The sequence below is a fragment of the Vitis riparia genome, chromosome 1 (genome assembly GCF_004353265.1).
Source record: "Vitis riparia cultivar Riparia Gloire de Montpellier isolate 1030 chromosome 1, EGFV_Vit.rip_1.0, whole genome shotgun sequence".
Lineage (NCBI taxonomy): Eukaryota > Viridiplantae > Streptophyta > Magnoliopsida > Vitales > Vitaceae > Vitis > Vitis riparia.
The window spans coordinates 20543060-20560216 of record NC_048431.1 but is presented as its reverse complement, the minus strand read 5'-3'; the positions used below and the strand labels follow the sequence as shown (position 1 = coordinate 20560216).

At 27.2% G+C, this 17157-nt stretch overlaps 1 protein-coding gene across 1 annotated transcript; it reads right to left on the bottom strand.

Annotated features, from left to right (window-relative positions):
- Nucleotides 1-3048: 3048 nt before the first annotated feature.
- On the bottom strand, nucleotides 3049-4504 carry LOC117923477 (lignin-forming anionic peroxidase-like). The gene is made up of 4 exons (XM_034841788.1): nucleotides 4190-4504; nucleotides 3921-4112; nucleotides 3649-3814; nucleotides 3049-3563 (listed from the first exon to the last, which is right to left on the bottom strand). Exons 1-4 carry the CDS (start codon nucleotides 4430-4432, stop codon nucleotides 3169-3171), a joined length of 996 nt encoding a protein of 331 aa, XP_034697679.1. The 5' UTR covers nucleotides 4433-4504; the 3' UTR covers nucleotides 3049-3168.
- Nucleotides 4505-17157: the final 12653 nt, after the last annotated feature.

Genomic DNA, 17157 nt, shown 5'->3' with positions numbered 1-17157 from the left:
CACCTGTCCTATAATAGTGTTGTATGGTGATAAGTCTTCTATCACTAAAAATTGGACATTAAAGGTGACCGAGCTGGCCTGGACGGGAAGGATGACATCGCCTAGGGAAACTATCGAGGCTCTATTGAATCCAATCAAAACCTGGCTAGGATTTTCCAAAGCAGACAAAAAAATACCCTATTTGCCTATAAGCTGACATTCGTAGGAGGTTGGTAGATCTTCTTGGATCAATGAGAATTCTGTGCATATCAAAATCGTCAACTCTAAGTTTTAGGACCATAGCATTCTCGTGCGGTAGGATTACTTAGTTGGAATCAATGGAAGGGAAAGTAATGGGCCCATCTATTGGTCAGACACTATCATCAATGAACGTGCATTGAACAATAAGCACTCTTTTTCTGACAGAGGCTACGCAAACTAGCCTTCGCCTTTATCTTCGGGAGTGATACTTGTTATCTACGGGCCCTCCATGTATATAATTGAGGACTGCTTTAGGTGTTGCAGAAGATGGAGTGGCCTATTGGGTTGCTCATTTTTCATCTTGTCCGTTGAGGGCACGAACATATTGCTTTAGGTGTTCGACTTTGATGAGCTCTTCCACTAAGTAGTGCAAGTTCTTGCACTGCTCCATGGTATGTCCATGCTCTTTATGGTAAGAACATCTTCATTTCCGTTCTCGCCTGACCAGATCAATCTTGATTGGTTTGGCCATCTATATATAAGCCTAAGAAGGAATTGCTAGAACTAGTTGACAGCACTGCAAATCCTACATGTCTCCCCAGATGACATAGTGGGAGGATCAATAGTATCTCCCATTTTCACCATGCAAAATGGGACTCAGAAATTTGCAGGGCTCCTGCAATGCTTCCACATGATACTGTCAATTGAACCCCCAGTAAATAAGATTTGATCCCATTGAAGAACTCAGAAGAAGACACTTTTATTTATTTTTAATTAGATTCTTCAACTATTTGTCTATTTCACGTACCGGCCATGTTGACACACGTTGCAAGACCCATCTTATGTCTTGACTCATATTGACAATGATACTTCCGGACGGGCCAATTTTAAATTCTTGCCTATCTTGACTGATGTAGGACAACCCTAGGATGGTTGCCTACACTCAAGGGTAGGTGGGCTAGGGTTTTATTTTTAGGGTGTAAGGAGAGGAACAAGGAATAAACTTTATGGTAGAGAAAATTATAAGATAAGAAATAGAGAGAAAGAAGAAACAATGAAGAAAATATGGAAAACCTTAGAGTCTCACTAAGGCCTTCTAGGAGTCTCATCTAGAAGAAAATCAATGGAGTCTCACCATTGAGGGTTGCAACCTTGCAATGAAAGAAAGTATAATATTATTCATCAAAATTCATTCCTTTGATTTACATTGATTAGCCTATTTATAGGCTTCTCTAAGAAATCCAAAGTCTATTAGGACTCTAATAACCTATTCTACTAGGACTCTAATAACCTATCATGACTCAAATTCTAATTATATTATAACTCAACTCGCTAATCCTAATTAGACTCCAACAAATATTAATCCTAATTTAATTCCAAGTAATAATAATCCTACTTTAATTACAATTAATACTAATTCATTTTCTTGATATATATCTTGAATATTCATCCTCATCAACACTCGTAGAAGGGTCATTATATTTTTTATAAATAACATGTGATTTCTTGCATTATTGTACATATATTCTCTTTTTCATGTGGTTAAAATTAAATGGGCATGATGTCAATTGGCAAGTCGTTTTTGTGGTCTGTTACCAAAAGTTTTCAATTAAATTTCATCTTATTATGCAAAAAAATAAAATTACAAAATCAGCCCATATCCCTGGTTACAAAAGGGTTTACAATATCCTTATGGCCAGCCAATTTTATCATATCCATTGCAAATACATGAATAGTTCTTTTAAAGAGGGTGTTAACAGTAGCAGACTATGGAACACCACCATTAATTCTCGACTCTAGTGTTGAAGACAATTTTCTTTTTCCTGAATTAGTATTTTCCAATAAACTTAATTACTTGCAGATATCTAAGAGTATTCTATCATCATTGTTAAATTTAATGTTTGTTTAATCCTAAGGTGCAGTCATGACGTCATAATAGTATGCGGGCATGACTTATAGGATATCAACTTATTGGATATTAGTTTGCATCTTTAATTTTCTAGTGCACTTTTTTATATTATACTTCTTGCTTCATTTAGGATATGTTTGGTTAATAGAAAATACTAAGAAAATAAAAGAAATACTAAGAAAAATGATTTTATCATATTTGATTGTCTCATATAAAATTCCAAAGAAAATTAAATATAATTAAAATTAGTTAAAAATTTATGTATTTAAAAATTATTTAATTTTTATATTGATGAATTAAAATAAATAAAATAGGTTTGAAATAACAAATAAAAATGATTCATTGACTTTAATTCTATTTTTCATTTTCCTTCACTATTTCTTTCCTTATACTTTTCCTATCTATTTACTTTTCTTTACATTTTCCCTCAATTTCTCGAGAATCAAACGTAGTCTTAGAGATCGATCCACTACTCAATTAGTGCTTCAATCACAACAAAAACAATATTGATGCTTGGAGCCAAGTTATTATTTTTTTTTCTTTCATTCCAAATACGAGGATCATGAGCAAGATATATAAATTTAGAAAATAATTCTTTGCATCCAAATTTAGGTTATAGGGGAAGTGTCTAATTTTTATATATGGTTTAGTAATTTGTATTGTAATTACAGAAAAGTAGGTTAAGAATGTTCATCGCCTTTAAAAGTTTTGAGCTGGTTGGAATGATGATGTGTAATATTTTACTTGGATAGGTTTTAATTGTCAGTTATGCACACTAGGATGATCATTTATAGGTTTTGAATATATTCTGTCACTTGCTTTTAGCATTTTTAATACATTATAATCTTAGTTTCCTTGAACAAGGAGACCATGGAGGACATATAATCATAGGGAGATAGAAGCACGGGGAGAAGCTTGTATACCAGAAGTGGAAGAGAGAATAGAACTCTATTACAACATAGAATTAAAGAATGACGTTAATTTTCACTATGACAAATCAAAATAAAGGAAGAAATTGAAAAAACATTCAAAAGACACTATCAACACTTGGATTTTGAATGAAGAAGCTTGGGTACAAATCAGTTTATGGCATTGCAGAGTTTTCGTATCTCCCCGTTGGAACCAGTGAGAGGATCAATATCTCCCATCTTCACCATGGCAGCTGCAAAATCCGAACTAAAAGTTGAACGGCTCTTACTATACTCGGTCACAATACTGTCCGTAGATCCTCCATTAAAAAGTACCTGATCTGATTGAAGAAGGCCTTTTCTTTGAATGAGATTCTTGAAATAATTGTTATCAAAAGAATTGGGTGTCACCAAATCCAGGGGTGCAAGATTGTCATCACCATTCCCATTATCAACAGGACACCTACGCCTCCGAGTGCTAGCAAAGCCAGCATCAATGTTAGTTCCATTGTCGTGTATTCTATCGCGGAATGTCACACATCTTGCTTGCCCTATTGTATGAGAACCTGTATTCAAGGAACATATTAGGACTGTATCTAGCCATGTTAAAAGGTCATGATGAGCTGTTAAAACTTTTGCTGTTGCAATTACCTGAAAGAGCAACCATTTCTCTTGTATTTAAACCTTTGCTACTGAACAAGGAAACAAGCTTGTCCAGGCCGTCTCTAAAGCTAGGAAGGTTGGCTGCTGCTTGGCTGAGCCCTGAACTGGTGGAGTCTCTTCTTCCGAGCTTCACTGTCCATGTTGGCCCTCCAACCTATTTTGAATTATATTCAGAATTTTAAATTAATATCATCATGAAGTTGGTGTATAAAGATTAATGATCTAGTGATGGTAATAATTACTGATAAATGTATACTTACAGCAACAGATGAATCTCTAGCTGCGACTGCAAGAATGTCTGCACAAGAAACAACGCCCGGACAAATGCTCTCCACCTGAGACTTGACATTGTCTATGACTTCGAACCCTCTAACTGAATGGTTGTTGTTGGGTGCATTTTTCTCACTTTGAATGGTAGCGGAATCATCAAGCAAGATTGATGCATCACAGCCCTGCAGTTAATTCAAAGACTTAATAACTTTCTTCAACAAGAACAAATGGATTTAGAAGCATGAGAATTAATGAATACCTGAACAAAGCAATCGTGGAAGTGGAGACGAATTAGAGACGCCGCCATTCTACGCTCCCGTGATACAGCTGTCCTGATGGCTGTCCGGATGGTACTGAGTGCTTTTGGACAGGTATTATCGTAGAATTTTGAAGATAGCTGAGCTTCACATGGGGCATTTGAGAGAATAAAGAAGACAGCAAGAAAAATGTATGCATAAGAAATGAAGGGTGACCGACTTGAGCTTGGGTATGCTGAGCCCATTTTCTCTGTTAGCTGAAACCAGACTAATAATACAAGAAAAGAAACCTTTTCTCTCTTTCTGTTAAGGTATTGAAGAACTAAGATGGCTTGATGGTAATGGCAGAGGCCTGACACCTTATTTATAGTAGCAACAAGAGGGATGGTGCATGACCTGTTCATCAAAGTCGGCATTGTAATGGGGACGACTGAGAGTTGTAGAGAAACCTTCAAGAGCGCCTTCCAGTTTGTAGAACAAATCAAAGTTGCTTGTTCCGTGTGGCTGATGAGAATTGACATCTTCCTACAAAAGCTCATGGAACTGAGTATTGCCATTTCAAAGTCAAAAGGCTTGATTTAGAAGGCTAGATTTTATGTAGGCCTGTTCTCACTGCATGCTTTTTAGCAAGAACCATCATGATTCCAATTAATGAATTTGAAGAGGCTATGCTATCACTCCCATACAATTTTGTTTTTGTTACTTTTAAAACTACACATATAAACAAATTTTCAGTTCTGTTTATTCTTTATCTTAAAACTTAATCCCTTTTCTATTAGTTTTCAAAGCCTTTGTTAATAAATAAAGAGGAAAAAAAAAACAAAAAAAGGAAAATAAATTATTTCTTTAAAAATAAAAAATAAAAAATAACAGAAAAAAAAATTTCAAGATAAATTCAAAATTGAAAGAAAAACATTTTTAAAATCTTGTTCATTTTTATGAAATAATATTTATTGTTCTACTAAAATCAGAGTTTATATTAATTGAGTTGTTAAGGGTACAAAATAATATAATCTTTTTTTATGAGAAAATGAATGGAATTTTTTTTTCAAAACAGAAATTTGGGAATTTATTTTATATCATCACCCATTGGGAAGATATAATTGATGTTCAATTCTTTCATGCATTAAAAAGGGCAACCCCTTTCTCTATCCTTTTCTTGGCCGGGTTTAGAAGGTTAATCCATGTCAAACCATCCTCAACATGCATATTTAATCTACATTAAACCCAACCCAAGGTCAGGTTGGGACACATTAAGCTCATGGATAATTCGGGTTTCCATGGGTCCATACAGTCTATCAAATAAAATAATTATTTTAAATTTTATAAAATATAAATCATATTATGAAATAACAAATTAAAAAATAAATATTTCAAAATCATAAATAAATTATTAATCCCTCTCTTTACTTAAATAACTTTTTGTAATCTCAAATTTTAACCATCAAAGGAAAAATGATAAACTTATTAATTTAACATAATTAAAAACTAAGAAATCTTAGGGGAGTTACTTTGTTATTTTCAAGTTGATATTTTTATAATTTAAGTCATATTTTAACTCATTTAAACTTTATCCACATCAATTTGGGCATATGGTTGAGTCCATATTGAGCGAGTTAGATACTGTAGATTCAGGTACGTAATGAATCAATTTTTTTTAACAAAGAATGAGGTAAACAACTGATAGAAAAGGTGCGTTCACCTCATACAAACTTCTAAAAAATTTTAAGGTGACTTTTATTTTAAACTACCACTATCCTATTTTCCATTTCTTTTAAATCATGCTATTAAACAATACTTTTTCAATTGTTTTCAAAATTTTCATTATCAATTTTTTCTTTTTTAAAAAAATAAGAATATGTTACTAAACATGAATTTTTAATTATAAAACTAAAAATTAGAAAATAATACTACACTAAAGATACCATAACATATTCTTACGATATTTATAGGAATTTTATCTTTGACTTTTCATATATGCTTGGTTGTAGCTTAGTTCTAAAAGCATGCTCTATACGCATGTAGGGTCAAATTTTGACATTGGCAACGCGTTACAGCTTGATCTCAACTCCATATTGCCCTATCCTTATTGATCATCTCATCGCCGTGGCGGTCAGCTTCGCTATTAAGTTGTGATTCTTGTGTGCTTCATAATGTTAATCTATGCTCACCGCATCATGAGCATTTGGTCAATCTAAATGCACAATCGATTTTGTGTTCCGAAATGTTTACCAACAACTTCTATAAAACCGAGTTGACCTTATGATTAATTATATAAAGAACTCAAATACAACATACAATATCATGTTGATAAAATTTGATATGATTCATTATTATAACTCAAACTTACGACAATTTTTATCAACTTTGATCGAGTATAATCAAGAATAAATCAAATTTGTGTTGATTTACATAACTTGTATTTAATAAATAAGTAATATTCTAATCAACCTGCATCACATGAATTTAATCCAAATTAATTCATTTAATAATTATATTGATTAATCTAATTATTATAATGTCAAACTATTTAACTCATATTTGATTCATTTTAAATAAATAGGTTGATTGAATTATAAACATGTTTGGTTAATACATTAGTCATATCGATTTATCAAGACTTAACTCAACTTGATTATTAAATAGGACTTGCTTATTAGACACGTTAAATGTGTTAAACAATAAGCTACCTATTTAATAATTAAATATTATTTATGTTTATGTTTTTTACTCGATCATCATTCATATTCAGATTGGATTGATCAATTTAGTTGAATGCATAAGCTTTGACACGATTAGGAATTAAAATATCGTGATATTTCGATGATATAGTGTTTCAGTAGACCTTGACATGATATATAGGAGAGAAATATCGATGTATCGATATTTTGGTAATTTATCGAATTTTCAAAATTCATCGACATTTTATTAATCTTTCACCGATATTTTGCAGCAGTCAACACAGGGTGGTGGCGATCAAATTTAATGATTTTTAAAAATTTATCGGGATTTTATTGATTTTTCCTCAATATTTCACGATATTTTGCAGTAGTCAAAATAGGGTAGTTCAAAATTTATATACATTTTATCGATTTTTCACATTATGTTGTTGTGGTGGTGAAAGTTAAAAACACAACTGGGCCCACCACTCAGCCAAGCTTGCCTCTTATTATATAGACACCACCAAACATATATGGACTAAAACTCATCATATAACCATAATATTAAAATAATATTTTAATGAATAAATTAATTATAATTAAATAAATTTTTTTCATTTAATTGATTACCAAAATATACAAATTATCATGATAATTTTTTTCATAGTATTTTTAATATCATTAATATATTAATTAAATAATAAAAATTATACATGTATTATCATTTATTTTATATAGTTTAATACAATTGAATTTAATGGATTATAATTTTAATATTAAATATATTTTTAAATTAGATATATTATAATCAAATATCACAATATTATTATTAAATAATATTTGATATAATTTAATAATAAATATAAACTCATGAAATTTATATTTTTTTATTGATACATATAATATTATTATGAAATATGATAAATTATATTATATTATATATATATATATATATATATATCAATTTCTTACATTGTTATAAGTTTTGATTAATTTTAGATATATCGATATTTTGTATTAAAATATCTACAGAGATATCTCCAATATATTCATAATTATTAATATTTTCATCATTCGACATGTTAAGAATATAGCCCACTATGAATTGTAACCTCTATACATTTTCTATAAACAAAGTATCTCATCATCACAAACTCTTATAGTGAAATACACCCTTCCCTTCTATCTAAAATAGAGAAGGGTATATATATACCTCAATTGGTAGCAAAATACACTCCTAGTAGTGAAATACTCCCAACTTCTCTCTCTCTCTCTCTCTCTCTCTCTCTCTCTCTCTCTCATGCAGGTCCAGTACTCGTTGTATGTATATAAGTTAGGATGGTTCCCCTAGTACAGGATGTCTAAAACTCAATTCTATTGATAATTGACTTCAATATTGTAATCAATTATTAATTTATTAATTTTTGAATTTTTAATTTTGCGAATTCTAACTTTTTATATTTCAAAATTAATTAGAATGGTTGATTTTAGTGGGTATTTAGATGAGATAAATTATATTTTGGAGTAAAATTAAAGAAATTACATTGAAATTGATTATAGTTATTTTATTTTATCCTAAAGGTTTGAATTTTTAAAAACTATAGTAAATTCATTTCTACTTCAAATTTCATAATTGTTGTCTTTAATTTTTTTATTCATCAATTTATAGAAATTTATGAAATTTATTTCCATTGATATTTAGATGAGTTATAAAGTAAAAAATAGTGGATTTCAATTTAAAAAATTTTTATTTTAAATTCATTTTCATTCAAATTAATTGATTTTTTATGGTTTTAATTTTAGTAAGAATTCATGAAAAAAACATTTAAATTATATTAAAATAAACTGAAAATAAATAAATAAATAAAAAACATATTCCTATTGTTGCAAATCTCCTCTTGGACTTTATATAAAAGGAACACCTACTAATGGAATAAACACATTATTCTTAGCATTGAAATTTGTTTTTCTGCCTATTAATTTCTTATTCTTCTTTTATTTTACAACCTGTATCATTCATTTTTTTTTTTTCATTATTCATAGTCTAAAGCTATGGAATGGAAAACAAAAAAAGCTAGTAGATTAATAAATGTTAAAAATATATAGTTAGAAATTATATGTCATAAATTAAAATTATACATAGTCAAAAACTATGTAATTATCATTTATAACAAAAAATTATGAAAATAATAATATCAACATTTTTCAATAATATTAACATTTTTATATAAATTGAAATTATAATCATTATTCATAACCACATGTTATGAAAATAATAATATATTTTTTTTATATATATATACTAGAGAGACTATCAAATTTGTTTTTCCTAATCTGTTTATTATTATATAATATATGTAATTTGTACCCCGAATTCCTAGATGCTTATTGTTAAATTTAATTTGCTTAATCTAAAGGAAAGCTTTTTGCCAATTAGGGAAGTTCACTTTTTATGAAAAATAAAAGTTATAATAAATTAATAATTCATGCAATTAAAGCTGTACTCATATATATATATATATATATATATATATATATATATATATATATATAATATAAAATTTCTCTCTCCTTTAGTAAATTTATTTTAAGTGTATTATTTATTATTTATACTTCATATATGATTTTGATGATTTTGATTAAACTATGTCACATATAGCTTACCAAAGTTGAGTTTGTCACTCTTAATATATTGGGAAAAAAAAGTATTTGTCACCGATATTGGTAGCTGAAATCCACCTCCATGCAATGAACCTTAGAGCAACCACTAATGAAGAAAATGACACATTCCCATAGAATAATACAAAAGTATTAATTTTCCTTCGCCATCATATCAATGAAGAATTAAAGAGTGAATATCTTATGATCAAGGACCCTCTCATTTTTTGGATCAATTTGAAAGAATGATACGACCACGAAAAGACTATAATCTTGGCCAAAGATTGTATTATTCAAGATTAGCTCCCAATTGAAGCAATATGGAGAAAGATTACTAAAAAAGATATGTTAGAAAAGACATTTACTATTTTTCATGTTTTTGATGTACCTTATAGCAACAATATCAAAAGCGTAGATTTACCAAATATTTAAAATTGATTTCATGTCTTCTAATTGCTTAACAAAGCAACAAGTTTTTATTGAAAAATCATTAATATTGTCACTTCCATTCTTTAGTGGTTGTAGTCATAGAAGACATAATTAACTCTGAAAACTATGGTTATCATAATAGGAAAAATACAACCTACCACCAAAAATGGAACAATACTAAAGCGACATCATGATAAAAGTGAAACAATATACAAGGCAAAAAGATTCATGAGAATAAATGTTATAGATATAGCATGTAAGGGCATTAATCACATAGTTGTCATATGTTGAAATGTTTAATTGACCTTTACTAAGCCTCACAAAAAGTAAAAAGAAAAGAAAAAAAAAAGGTTAGATGAACTTTGTTGATAATAAAGATATTGAAGATACAAACCACTTAGATATGCCAATTTTATTTTATTTTTTTGAAGATGCTAGTAACAAATTGATCATTTAATTGAAAATGGGCATGCTTGTTATAATTAACTGTTATGTCTTGACATGCTATTCTATCTTCATATGTTCTTTCAGTTTACAAACATTAAATTTTTATAAGGTTTTTTTCATATTCTATGCATGACATTTATATATTTATTATTTTCTTTGTCAAACAGATAGATGAATCATCCTAACTTAATTAATTACATAACACATTATGAAGATGTATGTTTCGTAGATTGTGAAACACAACATACAATTCTTAGACATAAGAAGTAGTTTTCAAACTTAATACTTGCACCAGCTAATGCTAATACAATATTAGGTTTTGTAAACATGATTCAAGACTCTGAAAGAGTTACTATTGTTTTACCTAATGGAACTAAACTTAATATTAGTGATGCATTATATTCGGCTAGATCCAAGGGGAATTTGATTAGTTTTAAAGGTATTTATATAAACGAATATTATATTGAAACTATGAATGAAGTAAATGAAAAGTATTATATGACTTCTATCATTTTTGAATAAAAACACCTAAGTAGAGAAGCTCCCTACTTTTTCCTATGGGTTGAATCACACAACCATTAGACTCATTGAGTCATATGATGTAATAAACCAAAAATTCTATGACTAAAATACTTTTATGTTTTGACATGAATGATTTGGTCACCTAAGGTCATTTACAATGCATCGTATTATCTATAACACTCATGGTCACCTTTTAAAGAACCAAAAGATTTATGTGCCTAATTATTACAATTCTATTGCTTGTTATAATCGTGTATTGGGGGGTGTTGATATAAATTTCAGGCATATATTTCGATGACCCGATTTTTTTGTTTTTATCGCCATTTATTGTCGATATATTGGTGATACATTGATATTTTCAGACTTTTTAACTTGATTAATGTGGGCTACTGTTGGTCAAATACAGTCAAACCTCCTCAAAAATCAACATATGCGAGGGGATTTGAACGAAAGAAGGCTTGGGTGAAATGGGTAGCAACCACTACAAGAAGTTGCTCTTTGATAAAAATTATGCACCAAAATATATATATAAGAACACTAAAGATTATTTTATAAAACAAATTAATTCTAATTATTTTATTTTTGAATTTGATTTAATTTATTACCAAAAATATGAAAACGTAATTTTATGTCTTTTTTATATAATCTATATATTTATCAAATATAAAAAATATAATTATTAAAAAAATTATACATATTTTATTATTTATTTGATATAATTGAATTCATTTAAATTAAAATGGATTTTAAATTAAAATGGATCCTAATTTCAATATTAAATATATTATAAAATTAAACATGTTATCATATTATTTTTATAAAATAATATTGTGCAACATAATAATAAATGTATACTTATTAAATTTATATATATTTTTTTAAATATCTATTTTTACTTCTTATATAATTTTTTTAGAGTTTTTTTCTAATATTTTCATAATTTTCATTAATTTTTTATGTTATCGATATTTTGTGTCAAAATATCCGTCGATATATCTCCCGCATATCTGTAAAATCAAAATATCCATATATCCGTAATTATCGATATTTTTATTTTTGGTTATAAGATAAATTAATTATTAAACCATTGTTCACATATATTGTCTCAAAATCCCTAACTTTTTAGAAAGAATTCATGAGGATATATAGGGCCCATCCACTCTTCTAGTATACTATTATGGTATTTTATGGTCTTAATATATTCCTCAACTAGGTGGTCTCATGTTCATCTTCTTTTTACTCACAATATTCCCTTTACATTAATGTTATTTTCTCAAATAATCAATCTAAGACCACAATTTTTAGTTTATCTTATCGAGAAAAATTGTCTTGATAATATGGTGAATCTTTATTTCAAACATTTATTAACTAATGTATATCAGTTCGAATTAAATTGAGCATTTTTTAAATCTTCTTCATTTTATATGAAATAATATTTTTAAATTGAGTTGTTAAGGGTACAAAATAATATAATTTTTTTAATGAGAAAAATGAATGGATTTTTTTTTTTTTCAAAACACAAATTTATTTTATATCATCACCTATAAGGAAGATATAAGAGATCTTCAATTCTTACATGCATTAAAAAGGGTGTCAACCCCTTTCTTGGACGGGTTTAGAAGGTTAATCCATATAGTTTAATCCATATCAAACCACTATATGCATATTTAATCTACATTAAACCCAATCCAAGGTCGGGTTGGGACACATTAAGCTCATGGATAATTCGGGTTTCCATGGGTCCATATAGTCTATCAAATAAAACAATTATTTTAAATTTTATAAAATATAAATCATATTATGAAATAACAAATTAAAAAATAAATATTTCAAAATCATAAATAAATTATTAATCCCTGTCTTAACTTAAATAACTTTTTGTAATCTCAAACTTTAACCATCAAAGGAAAAATGATAAACTTATTAATTTAACATAATTAAAAACTAAGAAATCTTAGGGGAGCTCCTTTGTTATTTTCAAGTTGATAGTTTTATAATTTAAGTCCTATTTTAACTCCTTTAAACCTTATCCACATCGATTTGGGCATAGGGTTGAGTCCACATTGAGCGAGTTAAATACTGTAAATTTGTAGGGTAATGAATCATTTTGAACATGTCAATTTTTTTAACAAAGAATGAGATAAACAAATGATAGAGAACGGATGCGTTCACCTCATACAAACTTCTAAATATTTTCAAATTTTTTAACATGACTTTTATTTTAAACAACTTCTATCCTATTTTCCATTTCTTTGAAATCATGCTATTAAACAATACTTTTTCAATTGTTTTCAAAATTTTCATTTTCAATTTTTTCTTTTTTAAAAAAAAATAAGAATATGTTACTAAACAAGAATTTTTAATTATAAAACTAAAAATTAGAAAATGATACTATACGAAAGATACCATAACATATTCTTACGATATTTATAGGAATTGTTTCAAACTCTTAACTATATGGTACAAAATTTTATCTTTGACTTTTCATATATATATGCTTGGTTGTAGCTTAGTTCTAAAAGCATGCTCTATACGCATGTAGGGTCAAATTTTGACATTGGCAACGCGTTACAGCTGATCTCAACTCCATATTGCTCTATCCTTATTGATGTTTTCCAACAACTTCTATAAAACCAAGTTGAACTTATGATTAATTATATAAGGAACCCAAATACAACATGCAATGTCATGCTGATAAAATTTGATATGATTCATTATTATAACTCAAACTTACGACGATTTTTATCAACTTTGATTGAGTATAATCAAGAATAAATCAAATTTGTGTTGATCTACATAACTTGTATTTAATAAATAAGTAATATTTTAATCAACCTACATCACACGAATTTAACCCAAAGTAATTCATTTAATAATTATATTGATTAATCTAATTATTACAATTTCAAACTATTTAACTCATATTTGATTCATTTTAAATAAATAGGTTGACTGAATTATAAACATGTTTGGTTAATATATTAGTCATATAGATTTATTAAGACTTAACTCAACTGGATTATTAAATAGAACTTGCTTATTAGACACGTTAAATGTGTTAAACAATATGTTACTTATTTAATAATTAAATATTATTTATGTTTATGTTTTTTACTCGATCATTATTCATATTCAGATTGGATTGATCAATGTAGTTGAATGCATAAGCTTTGACATGATCAAGGATTAAAATATCCCTATATTTCGGCCATATAGTGTTTCGGTGGACCTTGACAGGATATATAGGAGAGAAATATCGAGGTACCGATATTTTGGTAATTTATCGATTTTTCAAAATTCATCGGCAATTTATCGATTTTTCACCGATATTTCATGATATTTTGCAATGGTAACATGGGGTGGTGGTGGACAAATTTAATGATTTTTCAAAATTTATCAGTATTTTATCGATTTTTCCTCAATATTTCGCGATATTTTGCGGTAGTCAAAACAGGGTGATTCAAAATTTATATACATTTTATCGATTTCTCGCAATATGTTGAGGCAGTCAAAGTTAAAAATGTAGCTAGGCCCACCATTGGGCCAAGCTTGCCTCTTATTATATATACTGCACCAAACATATATGGACTAAAACTCATCATATAAACATAATATTAAAATAATATTTTAATGAATAAATTAATTATAAGTATTTTATAATTAAATGAAAAAATTTATTTAATTGATTACCAAAAATATACAAATTATCATGATAATTTTTTTCATAGTGTTTTTAATATCATTAATATATTAATTAGATATTAAAAATTATACATATATCATCATTTATTTTATATCGTTTAATACAATTGAATTAAATAGATTATAATTTTAATATTAAATATATTTTTAAATTAGACATATTATAATCAAATATCACAATATTATTATTAAATAATATTTGATATAATTTAATAATAAATGTACACTTATGAAATTTATATTTTTTATTGATGCATATAATATTATTATGAAATATGATAAATTATATTATACATATATCAATTTCTTGAACAAATCAACTTTAAAATAACTATTATATTTTTAATTTTATTTTTAAAAGTTTTTTTCTTATATTTTTATAAGTTTTGATCAATTTTAGGTTCATCGATATTTTGTATTAAAATATTTATGGATATATTTCCGATATATTCGTAAAATCAAAATACCAATATATCTGTAATTACCAATATTTTCATCTTTGGACACGATAAGAACACGACCTACGAATTGTAACCTCTATACATTTTTTATAAACAAAGTATCTCATCATCACAAACTCTTATAGTGAAATGCGCCCTTGCCTTCTATCTAAAATAGAGAAGGGTGTATGTATACCTCAATTGGTAGCAAAATAAACTGTGATTAGTGAAATACTCCCTTTCTCTCCCCCTCCTCTCTCTCTCATGGAGGTCCAGTACTAGTTGTATGCATATAAATCGGGATGGTTCCCCTAGTACAGGATGTCTAAAACTCAATTCTATTGATTAAAATAATTGGCTTCAATATTAATATTGTAATCAATTATTAATTTATTAATTTTTAATTTTGCAAATTCTAACTTTTTATATTTCAAAATGAATTAGAATGGTTGATTTTAGTGGATATTTAGATGAGATAAATTATGTTTTGGAGTAGAATTAAAGAAATTACATTGAAATTCATTATAGTTATTTTATTTTGATTTTATTTTATCATAAAGGTTTGAATTTTTAAAAACTATAGTAAATTTATTCGTTTCTAGTTCAAATTTCATAATTATTGTCTATAATTTTTTATTCATGAAGTTATAGAAATTTATGAAATTCAATTCCACTGATAATTAGATGAGTTATAAAGTAAAAATAGTGGTGGTATATGGGTACCAGATCTGGATTTCAATTTGAAAAATTTTATTTTAAATTCATTTTTACCAAATTAATTATTTTTTTATGGTTTTATTTTTAGTAAGAATTCATGAAAAAAATATTTAAATTAGATTAAAATAAACTGAAAATAAATAAATAAATAAATAATTAAAAACATATTTCTATTGTTGTAAATCTACTCTTGGACTTTATACAAAAGGAACACCTACTAATGGAATAAACACATTATTCTTAGCATTGAAATTTGTTTTTCTGCCTATTAATTTCTTATTCTTCTTTTATTTTACAACCTGTATCATTCATTTTTTTCATTATTCATAATCTAAAGCAATGGGATGGAAAACAGAAAAAGCTAGTAGATTAATAAATGTTAAAAATATATAGTTAGAAATTATATGTCATAAATTAAAATTATACATAATCAAAAACTATGTAATTATTACTTATAACAAAAAATTATGAAAATAATAATATCAACATTTTTCAATAATATTAACATTTTTATATAAATTGAAATTATAATCATTATTCATAACCACATGTTATGAAAATAATAATATTATTTTTTTTTATACTAGAGAGAGACTATCAAATTTGTTTTTCCTAATCTGTTTATCATTATATAATATATGTAATTTATACCCTGAATTCCTAGATGCTTATTATTAAATTTAATTTGTTTAATATAAAGGAAAGCTTTTTGCCAAATAGGGAAGTTCACTTTTTATGAAAAATAAAAGTTATAATAAAGTAATAATTCATGCAATTAAAGCTGTACTCATATATATATATATGTATAATTTCTCTCTCCTTTAGTAAATTTATTTTAAGTGTATTATTTATTATTTATTTTAATAAATTTATCACATATAGCTTACCAAAGTTGAGTTTGTCACTCTTAATATATCAGGAAAAAAAGTATTTGTCACGGATATCGGTAGCTGAAATCCACCTCCATGCAATGAACCTAGAGGAACCACTAATGAAGAAAATGACACATCCCAACAGAATAATATAAAAGTATTAATTTTCCTTCTCCGTCATATCGATGAAGGATTAAAGAGTGAATATCTTATGATTAAGAACCCTCTAATTTTTTGGATCAATTTGAAAGAATGATACGACCACGAAAAGACAATAATCTTGGCCAAAGACTGTATTATTCAAGATTAGCTCCCAATTGAAGCAATGTGGAGAAATATTACTAAAAAAGATATGTTAGAAAAGACATTTAGTATTTTTCATGCTTTTGATGTATTTTGAATATCAAGAGTGTAGATTTATCAAATATTTAGAATTGATTTCATGTCTTCTAATTGCTTAACAAAGCAATGAGTTTTTATTGAAAAATCATTTAAATTGTCTAACTAATTCCATTCTTTAGTG